The sequence below is a fragment of the Xiphophorus maculatus genome, chromosome 2 (genome assembly GCF_002775205.1).
Source record: "Xiphophorus maculatus strain JP 163 A chromosome 2, X_maculatus-5.0-male, whole genome shotgun sequence".
NCBI lineage: Eukaryota > Metazoa > Chordata > Actinopteri > Cyprinodontiformes > Poeciliidae > Xiphophorus > Xiphophorus maculatus.
Window position 1 is genome coordinate 6,653,198 of NC_036444.1, and position 18,273 is coordinate 6,671,470.

The following is an 18,273-nucleotide window of genomic DNA, read 5'->3' on the forward strand; positions in this document are numbered from 1 at the left end:
AAAAGGTTATCTATTTTTGGAGAGCACAGCTCCGGATGTGAATGAGGCAATTTCAGGCCTTGATGATCTCGGATCAGAGGGTCCCTTTGGATCCAAAATAAAAGGAGCATGGGGGAGGCCAGCAGATGGGGAGGTAACAGAGACAGAAAGAAAGAAGGAAGAAAAATCACCCTGGGGTAATTTACCGCACTGCGCAAACAAGCCAGACAACACAATGAATCTCCTCTTCCCCTCTCAACTTAATTGGAAATTAATGTTTTATCACATGCACAGGTTGGCTTGCTGTTAAATATAATGAAAAATAACAACAACAAAAACAAAATGCAGTTCACATTTACTGAACAGTCAGTAGTGCTGGATCTCCAAAAAAATACTGGATGTAAAACTTAATTAAACATGTTTGCGCTAGTGGTATAAAACTCAACTCAATCCACTGTTTCCAAAAAAAATCCTGCATTTAAATTCTCCTGTCAACTCATTCAAAATTAATCTGATTTCTACATGTTGGAGCAGATTCACCCCCTGTTTTCTGTTTATGGAGAACCCCATTAAAATGTTTTGATTCCCTGTGGTTCTGAACGTTTTGGTAGTTAAACTCTGCCCTCTGCAGGACTTCAGCTGAACACATCTTATTCATGTCAGGCCTGACAGAGGCGAAGCCCTGCAGGAGGAAATCTGTGAAGGAAATCACTCATGGTGGCGCTAATGCAGTCGTGAGAAGAGCCAGTCTGCCAAATTTGAGCTCCAGCTGGCTGATGATATTCTGTGTGTTGATGAGGAGGAAGAGGACAAAAAGTTGGGTGTGTGTTTGCAGGGAAGGGATGCTCCTGAGCCTAAACAAGCATATGGTCCCTCCCTGGGCCTCGACGCAGCAACACGGCAGGCTGCACCGCTAATGCACTTTTTAATGCACAGAAAGAGCTAACACTCCTTCCTTCCTTAAATTGTTTTGACTGTTTTTGTTTTATATAAAGGAATATAACCTTCTTTTTTTAAAGTAATAACATTCTGATAAGATAACATCTTATAGCGACCATTCGGGATTGTTTTGTTTAAAGGTTACAAACAGGTAATATCTTCATATTTTGTTATAAATTCTGATTAGTTGGTTCTAGAAGCTGAAGCTAATAGCTAATAAAGAAGGGGACTAAAACAAAGTGAACTACTAACATCTTAAAACAACTCCAGTTCCCAAAACACCATAGTGGCTAATTTCAGCAAAATTTAATTAAACATTAAACTGTTCCTGATGATTATTTACAACAGAAATGGAAGTTGGGGTCAGTGCACCACCAATAATCTTCCTGAATGAAACATATTTAAAGTGAAACATGTACAGGTCTCTGTGTAATATAAAAAGTAAAGCACTACAAAAAGCAAAACATACCACAGCAGCTTCAGTGGACCTAATATTTTGTTGTTTTTATGCTTTTAACATATAATAATATTAATAATTACAATGATTTGTACCAGAAACTGAGGTTGGAGTTGGTGCACCACTAAGAATCTTCCTGATAAATCAATGAACACGTAAACGTTTATAATAAGAGCTACTGTTTAATACAAAGGAACTACAAAAAGAAAAATATATTTCAGAAATTTGTATAAATTCTGATTAGTTGGTTCTAGAAGCTAAAGCTAACAGATAATCCAGAAAAGCACAAAGACAAAGTTGACTTCTACCATCTTAAAACAACTCAAGTCCCCAAAATATTATGGTGGCTAATGTAAGAATCATTTAATTAATTTTCAAGCTGTTGGCGATGACTATTTACAACAGAAACTGAAGTTGGAGTCGGTGCACCACCAATAATCTTCCTGAATGAAACATATTTAAGGTGAAACATGTTGACGTTTCTGACAAGAGCAACTGTCTAATATAAAAGTAAAGATCTACAAAAAGAAAAAAATATCACAACAGTTTTAGTGGACCTAATATTTGTGATTAAATCATTATACGATGATTTACACCAGAAATTGAGGTTGGAGTCGGTGTACCACCAATAATCATCCTGAATGAAACGTTTTTAAAGTGAAACATAGAGGTTTCTGGTAAGAGCTATTGTTTGATACAAAGGTAAAACAATAAAAGAAGCAAAAATATTACAGTAGTTTCAGTGGAGATTAATTTTTGTGATATTTACACTGTCCATATATAATAATAATGATAATATTGGCGGTGCACAGCTTCCTATCTTAATTTCCGTTGCAAGTTTTCACTGACTTCTTTGCAAATAAGCTTCCATTGTAGATATGACAATAGTTTTAAGATTGGTAGAAAGCATTTGAATAAAAAGTTGTGACATTTGTTAGTTGTTTTAAGACAGTAGGGATCCATTTTGGTGTTGGTACCACTTGGACTAACTGTTACCTTTAACAACTAATCTGGATTTAAATCATATGAAGATTATGCCTAATTTTACGCATTAGAGCATAAAATTGTGAGACTCCACTGCTTTTAATCTAGAACTATTGCTTTAAAAGATTTATTCCTTAAATGTAAGATTATTTTGTATTTTGCTTTTTTCACCTTTTAAATCTTAAAACACTTTTTAGACTATAAACATGGTATATACTCAAATATAAACAATAAATATGAATCTGTGATAATCATCCAACATCTATTAAAATCCACTGAGGCTTCGCAGCTGTGAGGGGCGAACCTCAAGATTGATTAAACGGTTTTAGCGCAACAATCCCAGTCGATTCATTCTTCATGCTTGACCACCATCTTGATTCCTAACAACATTACGTCACCCTGCTGGACGTTCTTCACTTGACCTCCAGTTCAGCGGCTCAAACGTGAAAAAATAACATGAACATTCTGCTTTCCATACAAATAAGGGAGGATTATCATGAAAAAGGTTGCTGTTGCAGTATAAATAGACCCATATGCTATGACATGCTGGTTTACTGCCACGTTTACAGTAATCCACAGCTGTGGCTGGTACGTAGCATACAGGTCTCTCCTCCTGCTATAAATCACAGAGGAAAGTCAATAGAGTTGTTGGGATTTATCTTGGTTTAAGTCCTCTCCCTGGAGGTGATTTTTCCGTTGATGAGCTACACAAGCTCAACCTTAAAAGCAATTCAAACGCACGAGTCATTTCCTTTAAATGCTCCCCTGTCAGCGAATGAATCCCTTATGGGCTGAACAATTTGATTTTCATGAGTTACTAAGAACTACATTGGAAACATGCTGACTGACAATGTTATATATAGAGAGTTAATTTTTTCTGACAAATTGTCTAATAATCAGTGCTCCACTTACAGATGAAAATACAGAAAGAAAATGAGAAACACCGGCGCAGAATAGATGTTACATAAGTTGAATACTGTCACAGTAAGCAATTAATAAACTAAAATGAGAACAATTATTTCCTTCCTGAAGATTAATATTATTTTGAAGGTTTTTCTTTATGGCTTTGGTTGTAAGTGGCTTTTATTTACATTTTATTTATTGTTTTGGTTGTGTTTTATTTTTTATTGTGCAGTTATAGTGTTAAGTGTATTTGACATAATTAAATTTTAATGAACTTTGAGGAGACAAACTTGCCATATTACTTGAAAATTTTCTCAAACAACAATATTATTGTTTATCTTGATAATTTCTGTGACAATTTATTGTCCAGTAAAATTTGTTACCATGACAGGCCTACACAAGTATTCAGTGTCCTTGAACTTTTCCATAGTTTGACAGTTTGGAACAAACAAACACATGTGCAACTATACAACAGTACATCTTTGAAAAGCAGAAGTGGAGCTTCCTGCACAACCAACAACAATGCAGCAAGGGGTTTCTGGATGGTAAATCAACAACCAAACACTTGACTTTTCTTGCAGGCTTGCAGCTGTGATTGTAGAAGAAGGTGGTTTTCATTTCAATTCACAATTATTCGGGACATTTATTGTCACTCCAGTTTATTGGAAGAAATTCAGACTCAGGTCCCAGTTTAAGAACCCTTATAAATAATTCTGTGTTGGTCTTTCACAATCCCAATAGAGTACATTGAAGTTTGTTGTGATGAGACAAAATTGGAAAAAGATCATTCTTTTGCAATTATTATTTGGTCGTTAGTTGTTTTGTATTTCCATTTTATTTACTGTTTTGATTGTGTTTTATTTTAGATATGTAAAACATCTTCGAGTTCCAGTTTTAAGTTTTGTTTAATTTTTTTTAACTAAATTAAAGTTTTGGCTTTTGGCTTTTGAGAGGGCAAACTTGAATTATTAAGCCGCATTGCTTGAAAATGATCTCAAAATAATAGTATTTGTGCATTTATCAGATTATTTCCCTCATTTATTTCAGGTTTTTCTTTTTTTTTCATGAGAAAATGTGAGAACAAAGTCACACAGGACTTCTACAGGGTCAACACATTGGTACACGGTGTGTGACATAATGCTTTTAAATACAGTCTGTGCACAACGGCCTACAGTGACCCACCATATGTCAGATCGGTGAACACATGGACCTTGCTTCAAGAAATGCACTCAACATCTGCGATGCAACGCTCAGAAACGTCACGCATGATCTGCTGCACTTCCTGAGTTTCCATTAACCACAGAATTACGCAAATCGAAATTATAAAAATAAATTTCAATTTCAAAAGTTCATCCTAACAAAAGTGTTAGGATGAAGTGTTTTTTTCCCAGCCGTATCAAAATATATGTATTTCACAAAACTGCAATGGAAACTAGTGATGTGCAGATTGATACTGAAATATTGATACAAAACCTATATGCTTAAAGATCGATTCTCAAATCAAAGTATGAATACTTTCAATACTGAAGTTATTTGAGATAATGTAGTTTAACAAGAGCATATTAGAAAGTAGCTAAATCATTGAGATCTTGCCTAAATGAGACCAGGTTGATGAGAACTACCTTTTATTCCGCCTTGTAAGTGTGTAATGTGAAAAACGTAATACCCACAGGCCGATCATAAAAGAAATCATTCATGGAGCCATTTCAGTTTTCACTTTTTAGTAGTTCTTAATAACTAAACAATGATTTAAGGTTATTACTTTACTTTTTTTGGTTTGTAACAACATTTTCACATATTTTGTATGATTTTCTGCTGTTGTTAAAATTGCTTAACCATAGTAAGCAAGGCTGAAGCCTCAATGTACTTCTGAGTTTAAAATAAATTCATTAGAGAGAAGTCAAGATTTGAATTACATCACATCTTTAATATCAGTATCGGATCGGTATTACCGATACCAGCTTCAATTTTACTCAGTATTGGATTGAAAGGAAATTGGTGGTGTCGAACGTCACTAATGGAAACATTTCACTTGCATCACGAGTCACATGAGCGAAGCCGGATGTCACTAGCGGAAATGACAAAGAAGACAACAGGAAGTAGTCTGAGGATGATGGTTTGTTTTTATTTTTTTCACACAATTCGTAAAAAGTTGTTTCATTCAAACGTGTTAAATCAGACCCCACATATGTAGCCGCTGCAATGCCTAAATAAGACGTTCTATGATGGCTGATAGATGATGAGCACCAAATATATACAGAGTTGGGTAGTAACCAGTTACATTTACTCAGTTACATTTACTTGAGTAACTTGAAATAATTTACTTGCAGGAGTATTTTTACTACGTTGTGTGTTTTACTTTCACTTGAGTAGTTTCATTATGAAGTATTTCTATTCTTACTTGAGTAAGATTTCTGAATTTTCTACCCACTGAATGAAAAACAAACATGTTTTAACCAAAAATTCACCAGACACAGATCTGCAGTTTTTGTTAGTTTCATTAGTTATTTTTATTGAAAGAAACTGATTTGGGGAAAAAATTATTTGAAATACCCAAAATTTTCACTCAACTTTATATTTCAATTTGTCTGTTTAAGTGATTTTTAAATATTAAGTGATTTATAATTTGATCAGTTACTCAGTAGTTGAGTAGTTGAGAGCAAATACTTTTTACTTTTGAGTAATTTCTTGGATGGCTACTTTTACTTTAGTAAAAGTTGAAGTACTCTTACTTGAGTACAATTTTTGGATACTCTGCCCACCCATTAATATATCTCATGTATGTTTGCCATGATTTTCAATGTCTTCTCTCATGAACATGAATTTTGATTTAATTTCTTATTCAATGGAAACACCGCAATTGCGAAATCAAGTTTTTTTTTAGCAGAACATGGACAAAGATTTACGCACGTTTGAAATGGAAACGCAGCTACTGTCGCATGTAAAACCTTCCCTGAATTAAATCCAACCAAGCCTCCGCTGCTTATCATCTAAAGGACAAAAAATAAATAAAAAATCATCCAATCGACTGTTGTTGTTACATAACAGACTTGTCTCACTTAGAGGAAATCAGCCGCTCCAATCAGAGCGCCTCCCCCTCTCCTGCGGGGCCGCTGGTGATAAATCTCCTGCACCCATCCGCGCCGCGCCTCCCGTCCCTGCCTCGGTGTGCCCCGTTCAGGTACGGCCCTCCATCGCACAGGAACAACCTCCCCTGATAACAGGCCCTCTGAATATGCAGATTGGTTAATTCAGCTGCAGTTGCTCTCTCTATAAATGCATCTGCAGCACTTTCCAACACTGAGCAGCGGATAAGTGCTTACGCCGGGGCTTTTTTCACCCTTTTTGTGGCGCTTGTGGTAGTTAGAGGGGAGTGCCTCTGTCCGCGGAAGACCGCAGCCAAGAATAAGATTTGAAAAGTGGAACAGGGGGAGCAGAACTAATAAGGGATTAAGACTCTGACCAGTGCAAACCTCAGACCCAGCTGGTGACTTATCCTCATCGGTTATGGAGTAATTAATTTAATTGTGCTTTTCATCTTGGCTTATGGCCGCCGCTGCTCCTGCTGATACAGTTGAAGCTTTCTCTGCAGCTCACCTGGTAGAACCCTCTGCAGCAAACATTACTGTAACATTTTTTAAAACAGCTGAGGGAGCAGTGCATGCAGTAAATACTGTATGTCTGAAAATCAAGAAAACACACACACACAAAAAACAACCTTCAGATGACAACAAGCCAGCAAAAAGAAGCTCTTTCTTTAAGCAGGGTTTAATTTTCACCCCCTTAAAGGATAAAAGATAGGAATCTCTGAATTCACAAATATTTTAAGCGTTCAGCTTGTGACCAAAATCATAAATTCATCTTAATTTGCTTTTCTGAATCTGAAAAATATAACATTTTTTTTCTGTCAGTGAATGCACCATACCTGAATTCTTCTAGGTCAAGGTAACTTGACGGGACGTTCAAGGTCCTTTTACAGATCTAGGTCTTCTAGCTTAACTTTTATGATTTACATTTTACACGATTTTTTTCTGCACTGACATTCTGTACTGTAAAATAGTCTGTTGTGTTTTTTAAGTTCAACACACATGCACATTGTGTACATTTGAAAAAATGTGAATACAATATCTGTATTCCAATAAGTGTGCAAATCCTGTACAGAACATTATTACTATTGTTGTTATTGCTAATCGTTAAACTTGTTTATATATTAGCACCTTTTGTGTGAACTATATGCCTGATGCTGTAATAACCTAAATTTATCCTTTCTGGGGTAACAAAGGTTATTTATATTCTTCTATTCTATTCTGATTTAGCATAGTTTTCTAATTCTTTGGACATACATTATTTCTTAAAAAATTATGGTTTTTGTAATTTAAAAAAGGGTTATTTTTACGAATTTTTTCATTATCAAAAGACCCAGTTACTAACATTTATTTCAAACCTTCTAAAAGCAGAAGAAAAATACAAACCTCTGAATAAATACCTTTTTCCTTCTTTCTTTCCTTTTTTATGGGCAGATGAGTGGATAAACCAATGATGTAAGAGCGTATTTTAAAGGAAACATATCAAAACTTGTCCATTGTTCATTCAGGCTGCGAGAAAGTGAGCGAGAGCAAGACCTTTAGTAGATAACAGGAAGTACAAGAAAAGTTGCTCTGCTTATTTATTTTGCCTCCAACATCTGTTTGTTATGGGAGAATGCTGCATGGACGCATTACAATATAAGCATCATATCAGTATATATATTGATAATTATTGATTAGTTTTTTTGTCTTAAATATATGAAATATTGCTCAACCAATGGCGTGACCTTTCCTGTTTTATCCACAGTTTTTACACTATGCTGCAGTTTTTTATTGTTAAGCACCTATGAGGCACAGTGGCAAAACCTGAAACTGCAGCTGCAAGTTACTCAACAGGTTGTTGCTAGGTAACCAAAGAGTGAGTGAGTTGCTAGGTAACCAAAAAGTGAGTGAGTTACTTAGCTATAATTCAAAATAAATTAAATTCAATTCAAAAATACTTTATTAATCAAATTAAATTAAATTAAGTTAAACTACATTAAATTAAATTAAATCAGCGTAAGTCTTTCCTCTGCCTACATTCCCCAGAATGCTGTGCGGTTCTGGATCAGAATTGAGCGAAATTATTGAATATTCTATCAAACATGTTAACTATTTATACTGATCACGTGTTTATCGCATTTTATATTGTTATTGATTGGATTTTCCAAATTTTGGATTTGGGAATGTTGGAAATCTTCTCCATGCTGAATTTGTATCAGTTAAAATTAGCAAAAGTTTTACAAAAAAATGTAACACCTGAAACACAGACCACAGAGCACTGGGTTTGTATTTTCAGAGCAGATACATTTTAAGTACAAGAAATTCCAGAAGTGAACGGCACTCTTCATGTGATAAACACACAGGGAGATCATTGTATCTCTCTAAAGCTATATAAATAAATAAACGACATACTGTAAATGCAGCATCTTTAAAATGAGATGGAGTGTTGTCAATAAACCCAGAATAATAGCTCCTGTGACAAACAAAGGCTTTGGCTACACTGAAAGCTGTTATTAACCACCACCATCGCCGCCACGCTTTATCTCAAAGGGGCTTTCTGCAGCCTTAGCACTAAAATTTGATTCAAGCTTTCTGTGAACAAGTGCAACGTTTGCCAACACAAATGACAGCAGGAGTCGGCCCTGCGCCAAACGTCCTCCCCGGACAACCCGGAGAGTAAAGCAATCAAAAAAAGGCAATTGATCTAAACAAAGACTTAACCACTATTGATTATTTAGCTCCACAGTGATGAGCAATGATAGCTGCGGACGTGAATTCATACGCTAGCTCCAGCTGTGCGCTAAAACAGACAACCTCGTCATCCAGCTAGCATCGTTGTGTCTGTTGTGACATTTTAGTCGAATGCAATGGAAAGCGCTCCTCAGCTCAGCATCTTGCAGGCTCATCACTCACTGTAAGGCGGACCGTTACTTCCATCAGCTGCATTTGAGTTTGGGCAAGTCAGCAAGTTTTCTTCCAGTGCACACGCTGCCTGGACAAAAAAATATATATATTTATGGCGAGAGAGCAAGAGAGGGAAGAGGGGAAAGAGTGGAAGAGGCAGAAGTCTGCATCTGAACTCTGGTTCCCTGCAGAGATCACGGCCTCTAGAGCTGCTCGAAGCATCCTCTGAGTGGCAGGTTATCAAAACAAATGAGCACAGTTTGTTCAGTCACTTACTTGAAGACTCGCAAAGCAGAATGGGATGTGAAGACTAAACTGTAAGAAAGAGAACCTGCTTTATTATTTATAATGAAAATGTGAGAAGTGTGGCGTGCTTGTGAATTCAGTTCCACTGAATCTGACATCTCAAAATAAAATCAAGTGCAACCAGAATTTAAATTTTACATTCCAAATGTGGGTAACACTTTATTTAAACGGGTGTGCATAAGACTGACATGACACTGCCATAAACCTGATATATGAAGGGGATTCATGAGTGTTTATGACTGTTGTCATGAAGTGTCACTCGATAAATAATGCAAACTGACCATTTTATTGAACTTTTAATGGAATTTTTATTTAAACTTTGCATTAAATGTCATTATTTACCAAGTAATGCAAAGTTGACACTATTAATGGACTTTTAATGCAACTTTTAGTGCAACTTTGTATTAAAGTTGCATTATTTACTGAGTAATTCAAAACTGACACTTATAACTTACTTTTAATGCAAGTTTTAATGAAACTTTGTATTAAAAATACCATTATTTACCATGTAAAACAAAGTTGAAACTTAACAGATCTGCAAGTCTGCAATAAAAGTTGCAGTATTTACTAAATAATGCAAAGTTGACACATTTAATGGATTTTTATAGCAACCTTTAACACAACTTTGCATTAAAAATTTCATTATTTACCCAATTAATGGAAAGTTGACACTTAATTGACTTTTAATGCAACGTTTAGCGCATCTTTGTTTTAAAAGCTGCATTATTTACCGAATAATGCAGCGCTGACACTTTTAACTGATTTTTAATGCAACTTTTAGTGCAATCCAAAATGTTATTGTTTACCAAATGACACTTCATGACAGCAGTAGTAAACATTCATGAAGACTCCTTCAGGTTTATCTCATGTCAGTCTGATGCTCACCCTTCAAATAAAATGTTACCCAATATGAGATATTTTTATCGACCTGGCTGCTGATACCTCGGTGATGTGGTGTTTTCATATTTGTGACATGGCTTTAGATATGTAAGTCTGTCAATCAGCTGTTCCACCACAGCCACAAAAAAATGTATCCATCACGCAGTTCACAGAAATGAAATGACTTGACTAGGGGATGGATTTGCGCAGCAGGAGATGATCTAATACAGATATCCATACACAGACAGAAGGTAAATCAGAATAATCCAAATGTTTTCACTTTAATCCACCAATTTTTAGGACTGATCACAATCAAGTTGATATTGGTTTTGAGACTTCTGCTAAATTCAGAATACGTTTCATGGCCAAATCTCAATAATTACAAAAGTTAAACCTAGGGATGAAACAATTAATCGGATTAATTGCTATTAATCACGACTGATCACGATTAATCGATTATTGAAATACCCATCAACTAATTTAGTGAATGATTAATTGTTAACTGAAATATACAGACTCAAATAAAAAGCCATTTGCTGAAAGAGTAACATGCTCCGAGCAGAAATTTGGCAAAAAATGTACATTTTACATTTAAGATAAGAATAAATCTTTGTCTTTAAATATGTTTTACCCAATAATCCTCAACTAGCATTTTTAGCTTCACCCAGTACAAATTCTGTAAAAATTATTAAGCACCTTTTGTTATCCATTGATTAATTGGTTAATCCAAAACTAATCAACACTATACTGATAGAAATGTAATGTTCTTCCATTTTAGGCTATAAAATGTTTATTTCATTATTTAAAATAGGAATTTAATCATTTGTTCATTTGCATCTTTTAATATATTTCTATTATTGTACAAAAAAGGCCTCAATGAAAAATTGTCAGAATATGCCAGTTCTAAAAAAAAAATCTGATTAATTGATTAATCGTCAGAATAATTGATAGATTTGCGTTTATGCAGGTGGATAAAAACTTTTCTGAAATCAATCCCTTGTATTATTTTTTTAAATGATGTGGTGGAGATTTTTGTTTTGTTTTTCTTTTTATAAAGATCAAACTATGTTTGTACACGGTGTTAATGTCACAACAACCCAAAGCAAACATATTGTCAGAATGTGATAGGAAAAATCCAGAAAAAACCCACTTACACAAACTCCACACAGAACTATTATTTGGACAGTTTAACAATATTCCAGACAAACTAACAATAATTCAACAAATAAAGTCTGACAAGTATTATTTTCTATTACTTGCTAATAGAAGCAAAAAATGAAAGCTAATGCATCTTGTTGTTGAAGTTGGTGCAACATTTTATCAACGGTGGCGACTTTGCAGTTAAAATCATTATCATGAGTGAAGCAGTCATATTTAACCTGCAAACAGCTTTTCACAGTTAATCTAATGGAAGTTTAAATATTACTGTGCAAAGGAACAACACAAGACCAATATCTGATAGGGGTCTCTGAACCAATTTAAAATGGATAGGAAATTATTTCTTGGTCAGACAAATTAAAAAGTGAAAAATGGAGGCCATGTCTACCATTTTAATGAGTCGGGGGGCCATTAAGTCTGTTATTAGTACATAATATATTGCTCTGCATCCTTAATATGTAGCTCATTAGTGCATGTAGAATCATTAATATGCACATCTGTGTATGTAATGTAAAACAAATTACAAACCTTGCAACAAGATGATGTCTGTTTCAGAGAAGGTCATCCTTTAGATTATACATAAACTACATGATCTGCAAAGAGCTGAGCTACAATAGTCAAAGCTACGTGAAACATAAACAAAAATAGTCCAAAACTATTATAAAGCTCAAATCTTTCTTCAGCTTCAAAATCTACATTTGCATTTCTCCTTGGTTACCAAATACTCACAATCACATGGACAGGTAATCAAGTGGAGGCTTTTTAAAGAGGATCTATTATGCAAAATTCATATTTTTCATGTTTGTGTTTCTTCCATGTGGGTTTCTACTGCTTCTTCTGCTTTTCAAAGATATATATAGTTATATATAGAATATATATATATATTTTTACCCCTCCAGGGGGTCTTTTGTGGGCTCTAGTGTCCCTTATATGATAGTGGGCTGACAGGAAACGGGGAAGGAAAGGGGGGAAGACATGCGGCAAATATCGTCGGGTCCGGGAGTCGAACCCGCGACGGCCACGTCAAGGACTCAAGGCCTCCAAATACGGGTCGCGCTAACCCCTACGCCACCACGGCACGCCCCATATAGAATAATTTTGAATTATGTCAAGTGTACTAAAATATTTGCACTTGAAAGAATTCAGTTGAAACAAAATGTCAAAAATACTTTATTGATCCCTAAAGGAAGTTAAGTAAAAATGAAAATAGAAACTAGCGGTGCAACTGAAAATACAAAGTAAGACTGTGTTTTTGCCATGTGAATTGGTTGGTTGTGCTGGAGGCTCAACTTCTGCTTTTCAGAAATGTCCGTTTGTATAATTGTACATCTGTTTGAAAGTGTAAACGTTGATTTACAGCTTATTTGACAGGAGGCCCTAAAACAGCTCATTCTGAAAGAAGCTCAAATAAGCAGAACTGATGGGACTAAAATCTTATTATCTAAGAATAATTTTGTGTAAAAAATGTGATGAACATGTTTTTTATAGGGCATAACTCTATCATAACCTGTTCAAGGAAGTATAATAGGTCACCTTTAAAAATTTACGGTCAACAAATCCAAAACAAATTAGTTAAAACGAATCTGTTTCCTTATTCAAAAGACAAAAATAGTCTTCAAAAGATATAAAGGTTTTCTACATTAATGAGTTTGGATTAAATTAATTTTTTTTTTTGGCCCAGAGTCGTTGGAAATGCGGCTGAAGCTCCTTAATGTTTGTAACACATAAAATCTTGTTTAAGCAGTTTTATTAAACTGCAAAGCAGCAAAAGGAACGATGAAAATTTAATGCATGCACCCTGGGAGCATTAAAAAACTCTCACGCTCTCAAAAAGCCCATATCACTAATGCCGAACGATTCCTGTATCAATAATTCATCCGGCTCGGGGCTTTTGTTGTATCCTTTTAACGAGATGGAAAAGATAGAGCTGAATTCACAGTCAGGTCATAGCTGAAGCGTCAACACGATAAAACTCCCCAGAGGAGGAGGTCCTTCGGTCTACGGCAAGGTGCAACGAGAGTCTGGATCACGACTGGATCCGCTTCGATTTCTGCACATCACAGCTGATAATCTGTGCTCTTAATCTACGCACTTTCCAATGTCCACCTCCAGAGTTCAAATCTTGGAAATCCGGTCTTTATTTAAAACCTGTGCATTGTGTGTGCTTGTTGGAAATGAGATCCACTATTAATTTTATCAGCAGCTGCAGACTACAGTAATTCCAAACAGTAATCACTTTAATACATTTGGCATCATTTTAACTGCTGAATTTCATAATCTTTTGATGTGTTTCACCTAAATCCCTGATAAAGATGTGTAAAAAGTCTTTCTTTTTTATATTGCAGCGCTATAATCTCATGCTTAAAAATATCTAAAAATCCAACCTTTTACTTGATTACAATTCAACCATTGAACTTTTCCTCAATCTCTCTATTTTGTCTCTGGGGGACTAATTCTGTTTGGATTTGAGGTTATGTTTTGAAATACTATCCTGCTGACAAACTGGTAGATTACATCAGCTTTTTCTCTGAAATGGAGCCTTGGCGAAAATTCAAACTGGGAGACTCGACCAGCTTCACCACATCATCTAATCACTACGCCCGACCGCAGCCAATCCGGACCGGAGCTTCACGCCGCTCCAGCCAATCGTCGTCCAAAGACACCTTCAAAAGTCCAAGCTACCCTGGGGTCTTCCTGCTCGTCAGCCGTGCTTCGACCCACCTCCTCCCCTTCTCCACCTTCACCATGAGGGTCGTCCTCCAGGATCCCTTGTGCTCTTCCTCTCCAAGCTCCGCTCCACCACCAGTTTCGGTCCCGGGGGGAAGACTATCCCGAGCTCGCCGAGCAGACCGCCTGCTCACGGCGATCCTCGGCTCACGGTCTTCTGCCGGGTCCGAGCGCCAAAGAAATTGTACCATTAAATCTTTTTAACTGCCATTTTCTTCTCTGTGTGAGTCTCTCCAGATTGAAATATTCTGGTAATTTTAAGAGTTCATTCATTCTTACAGGGTTCTCAGTGCTTTTAAAACCACATGCAGTTTTTATTGGCAAAAACTCAAATTTTAGTCTAATCTGGTAGGTGGATAGTAATAAGGTACATTTATTCTTTCATAATGTTTAGCAAAAATATTCTTGCAAAATATGTTTTACTGCAACATACTCTTTATTTATAACTGAATAACATTATTTTGAAGTATTTTTTACTCTTTTAACCAAACATAAGCTGACATATACACAAAAATCTGATTTCTTCTTGTGTTATTTTCTATTTACTGAGTCTGCTGTGACATGTGCAACACAAGAGAATATACAAAATATCTTGTCACTGGAAGTAGTTTGCACTCTTCAAACATACAAACATTTAAGCCCAAATGTATTCACACTCCATTCAGACTTGTATCTAGAGTAGTCACTTAAATTGACCAATCTGTTTCTTCTACTTGGAAAAATCGTCATGCTCCAAAGTGGCCCAGACAAAGTCCAGAATTGAATCTAATAGAGAATCTTTGAAGAAAGTTAAAGATTAAGGCGATGGTAAACAGTGGAGCCATGCAAAAAACTGCTCAACAATTATAGGAAAGGTCTGATTGTAATCCCAATAAGAATGTTTCCTCTTACTGTTAAAATTGGAATTAATAATTTCAAACATTTTAAGTTTTAATACTACTTTTACATGGTTACTTAGCATTTTTCACACATACAGTACATGTCTCGTTTTCTTTCAGAAACAAACAGATCTAAATCTACAAGAGGTATGAATAACTTTGATCATAACTGTGGGGACTGGTTTTACAAAGTGATTTAGAAACGTGTCTTTATTGTGTCTGAATTAGTTATTTCAATCATTTCTACTTAATTATTTAAAAAAAATTAGAATATGAGTAATTAATACTTCAGTCTGGCTGATTAAGTCGTTTCTAAAATATAAATTAAAGACTGCCTAACAGTAAAACCAACTGACGAAACCTGCTGGAATTCCGTTTGGGTTGCTAGGTGATGGGCTGGGCTTGGCTGGGGTTGCTAGGTAACGGTGGAGTACCCTTCAAATGTAACTTAACAGTAAACAGATTTTTGAAACATTTTCAAGACACCAAAAAACATTAACTTATTTCCAAAAAACAACTGTGTTTTTTTTAAACGCTTGGACTATTTTTATAAGCAGTTTAGACCCAGTTTAGTTTAATTTAATTTAATTTCCATTTGGGAGCAATAAAATATTTTTAAATTTTGAATTAAACTGAAATGGAAGTGTGATATAACATGCGGACTTCCTTAAACAACAATTATAAATTATAAAGAGAAAAATGAGCAAATCTAAGCAATAAAAGTCAGCAAACTCATAGCATTTGTTCCAACAAAACCACAAAACAAACCCATCAAAAGCTTTCTCAACATCCAGTTATATAAGTATATGCATCATTTGCAAAAAATAACAGTTAATAGTTGTGCTTTTTTTGTGACCCAATGACAGGGTTAAGATTTGTGCAACTTTGTTTAGGTGGCGTATTATTTCAAGATGGCTGTGTCAGCACTGAGCGCCTCCAGCCGTGAGAAATTAATTTCATCTTTGTCTGCAGGTCTGTACATTTTGGTCATACATTACAGCGCCTGGAGGCAATCGATATAGTTCATTAATAGATAATGTCGACGTGTCAGTCGGTTTACTCACGTTGGAGTCGAGGAGATCGATGCTGTCCAGGCTCTTGCTCCGGTGGATGCGGCCCTTGATGCGGCGGAGTGATGGCTTACCCTGAACGGTGCTCGCGGAGGAGGCTGCTGTGACGGAGCCGGCAGTCGGGCTGGGGTGATGCCTGAGGTCAGAGAAAAACACGGTCAGGAACACAGAAAGCATGGTACTGCGGGCGCAGAGAGCCAAAGGCGAGCAGTGAGGAACATGAAGAAGAATGTCCAGTAAAAAAATCACATCCAGAGGATTTAGACTGAATGTTCTCTGCAGGAGGCCAGAAGCGGCGTTTAAAGAGACAGGACAGAAAATACCACTGGTCGGTGGATCCATCCATCCGTCCGTCCGGCCGTCCGTCCGTCCGTCCGTCCTTCCATCCATCCATCCATCCATCCATCCATCCATCCATCCATCCATCCATCCATCCATCCATCCATCCAACCAACCAACCAACCAACCATCAATACATCCATCCAACCGACCGACCGTCCATCCATCCATCCATCCAACCAACCAACCAACCAACCAACCATCAATACATCCATCCAACCAACCGACCAACCCTCCCTCCATCAAAATATCTTGTCATTTTGATGGCAAGTTATTTCCCTCCCCACTTGTCTAATGTTGATTGGGTTAATGTTTTCCAGTGTTTTTCTTCCATGTTTTACATGTTTCCCAGCTTCAACACACCTGATTTAAATGATTGTAGTTCAATATTAACCGTCTATCAATTGAAGTCAGGAATGCTAAAGCAGCAAAACATCTTAACTATGCAGGACTCTGTGCCTGAGAACCAGGACTGGGAAACACTGGCTAAGCTAACAGGTCCATTCCTGTCCCTGGTGAAAGTTTCCAGAACATTCTGGGAGATCCCAAGGTCCAGCCCACAAGGGATACACAGACTTCTGAGTCAGGTTTTGAGGAACTGACATGCACAGCAATAGGTCTGCCTGCTACTTTTGATAAAACGGACCAGATCATTAAAGCAAACTGAAATATATTCATACATATATATTTTTTTGCCAGTCTGCATGAATTTATACTGCAGAATTACTCCTCACAGGAGCAACAAAACACTTTTTACATTGAAAGTACAGCTAAGCTAGACAGCGCCATTCTGAAAAAGTGACACATCTAAAAATAACAGAAAAAAATTAAAGTTTTTTTTAAACGTTACTTTAAATACTATAACATAAATAAATACATACGTATAATATGTATTTACATAATATATGTAAAAAAAAAGTGTCTATCTCTTGTCCATATGTCTTTAAACATATGGACAATATTTAATATGTCTTTAAACATATGGACAAGAGATAGACACATTTTTTGTCTCACTGTCTGAAGTTAAATCAGTCTAAACTTTTCTTGGTTTAGGTTAGTTAGAATTGCCAAATTTATTTATTTTTCCTTAATGTCAGGAAACTTATTGAGAACATTTCTTTAGAGATTTTTTTGCAACGTGTTTTGCATATTGTGTTTAAACATTTAATTTGAGCAGGAAGGTAATTTATCTTAACACGATTTGCTTGGATTGTTTCAGTGTAATGTATATTATTAATGGCTCAGTGACTTACTGACCTGTGTAATTAAAATAAAGGTTGGCAGACACCTTACACGTTAAACATTTATCATTGGACAATTTTTTGTTAAATTAGTGTTTAGTTCTCACCAGTCAAGTATCTGAGAGATATTTAAAATGTGTCACATTTTACCTTGTCCCTGATGTAGAATGTCCATACTATCTCAAGACATTATTAACAGTAAGAAATTATATCATATAGCAGTCAGACGTGGGCAGTGTACCCAAAAATTGTACTCAAGTAAAAGTAAAAAGAAATTCCTCAAATAAGAGTAAAAAGTAAAAAGTCTGCTCAAGTAGCGTCTAACTGATCAAAATATAAATCATATAATATTTAAAAATTACACAATTAGATGGACCAAAATATAATGTTAAGTGGAAGGTTTGGTATTTTAAGGATGAAAATAACAATAATTCATATAAG

The 18,273-nt window shown here is 35.8% G+C and overlaps 1 protein-coding gene across 7 annotated transcripts in view; it reads right to left on the minus strand.

Annotated features, from left to right (window-relative positions):
• LOC102224296 (tight junction protein ZO-1-like) overlaps positions 1 to 18,273 on the minus strand; it is a 111,376-nt gene that overhangs the window by 78,895 nt on the left and 14,208 nt on the right. For all 7 annotated transcript variants that reach the window (XM_023348768.1, XM_023348770.1, XM_023348753.1 and 4 more), the window contains exon 2: positions 16,247 to 16,388. In XM_023348768.1, the coding sequence (XP_023204536.1) occupies positions 16,247 to 16,388 (142 nt within the window). The remainder of the gene's footprint in view (positions 1 to 16,246; positions 16,389 to 18,273) is intronic.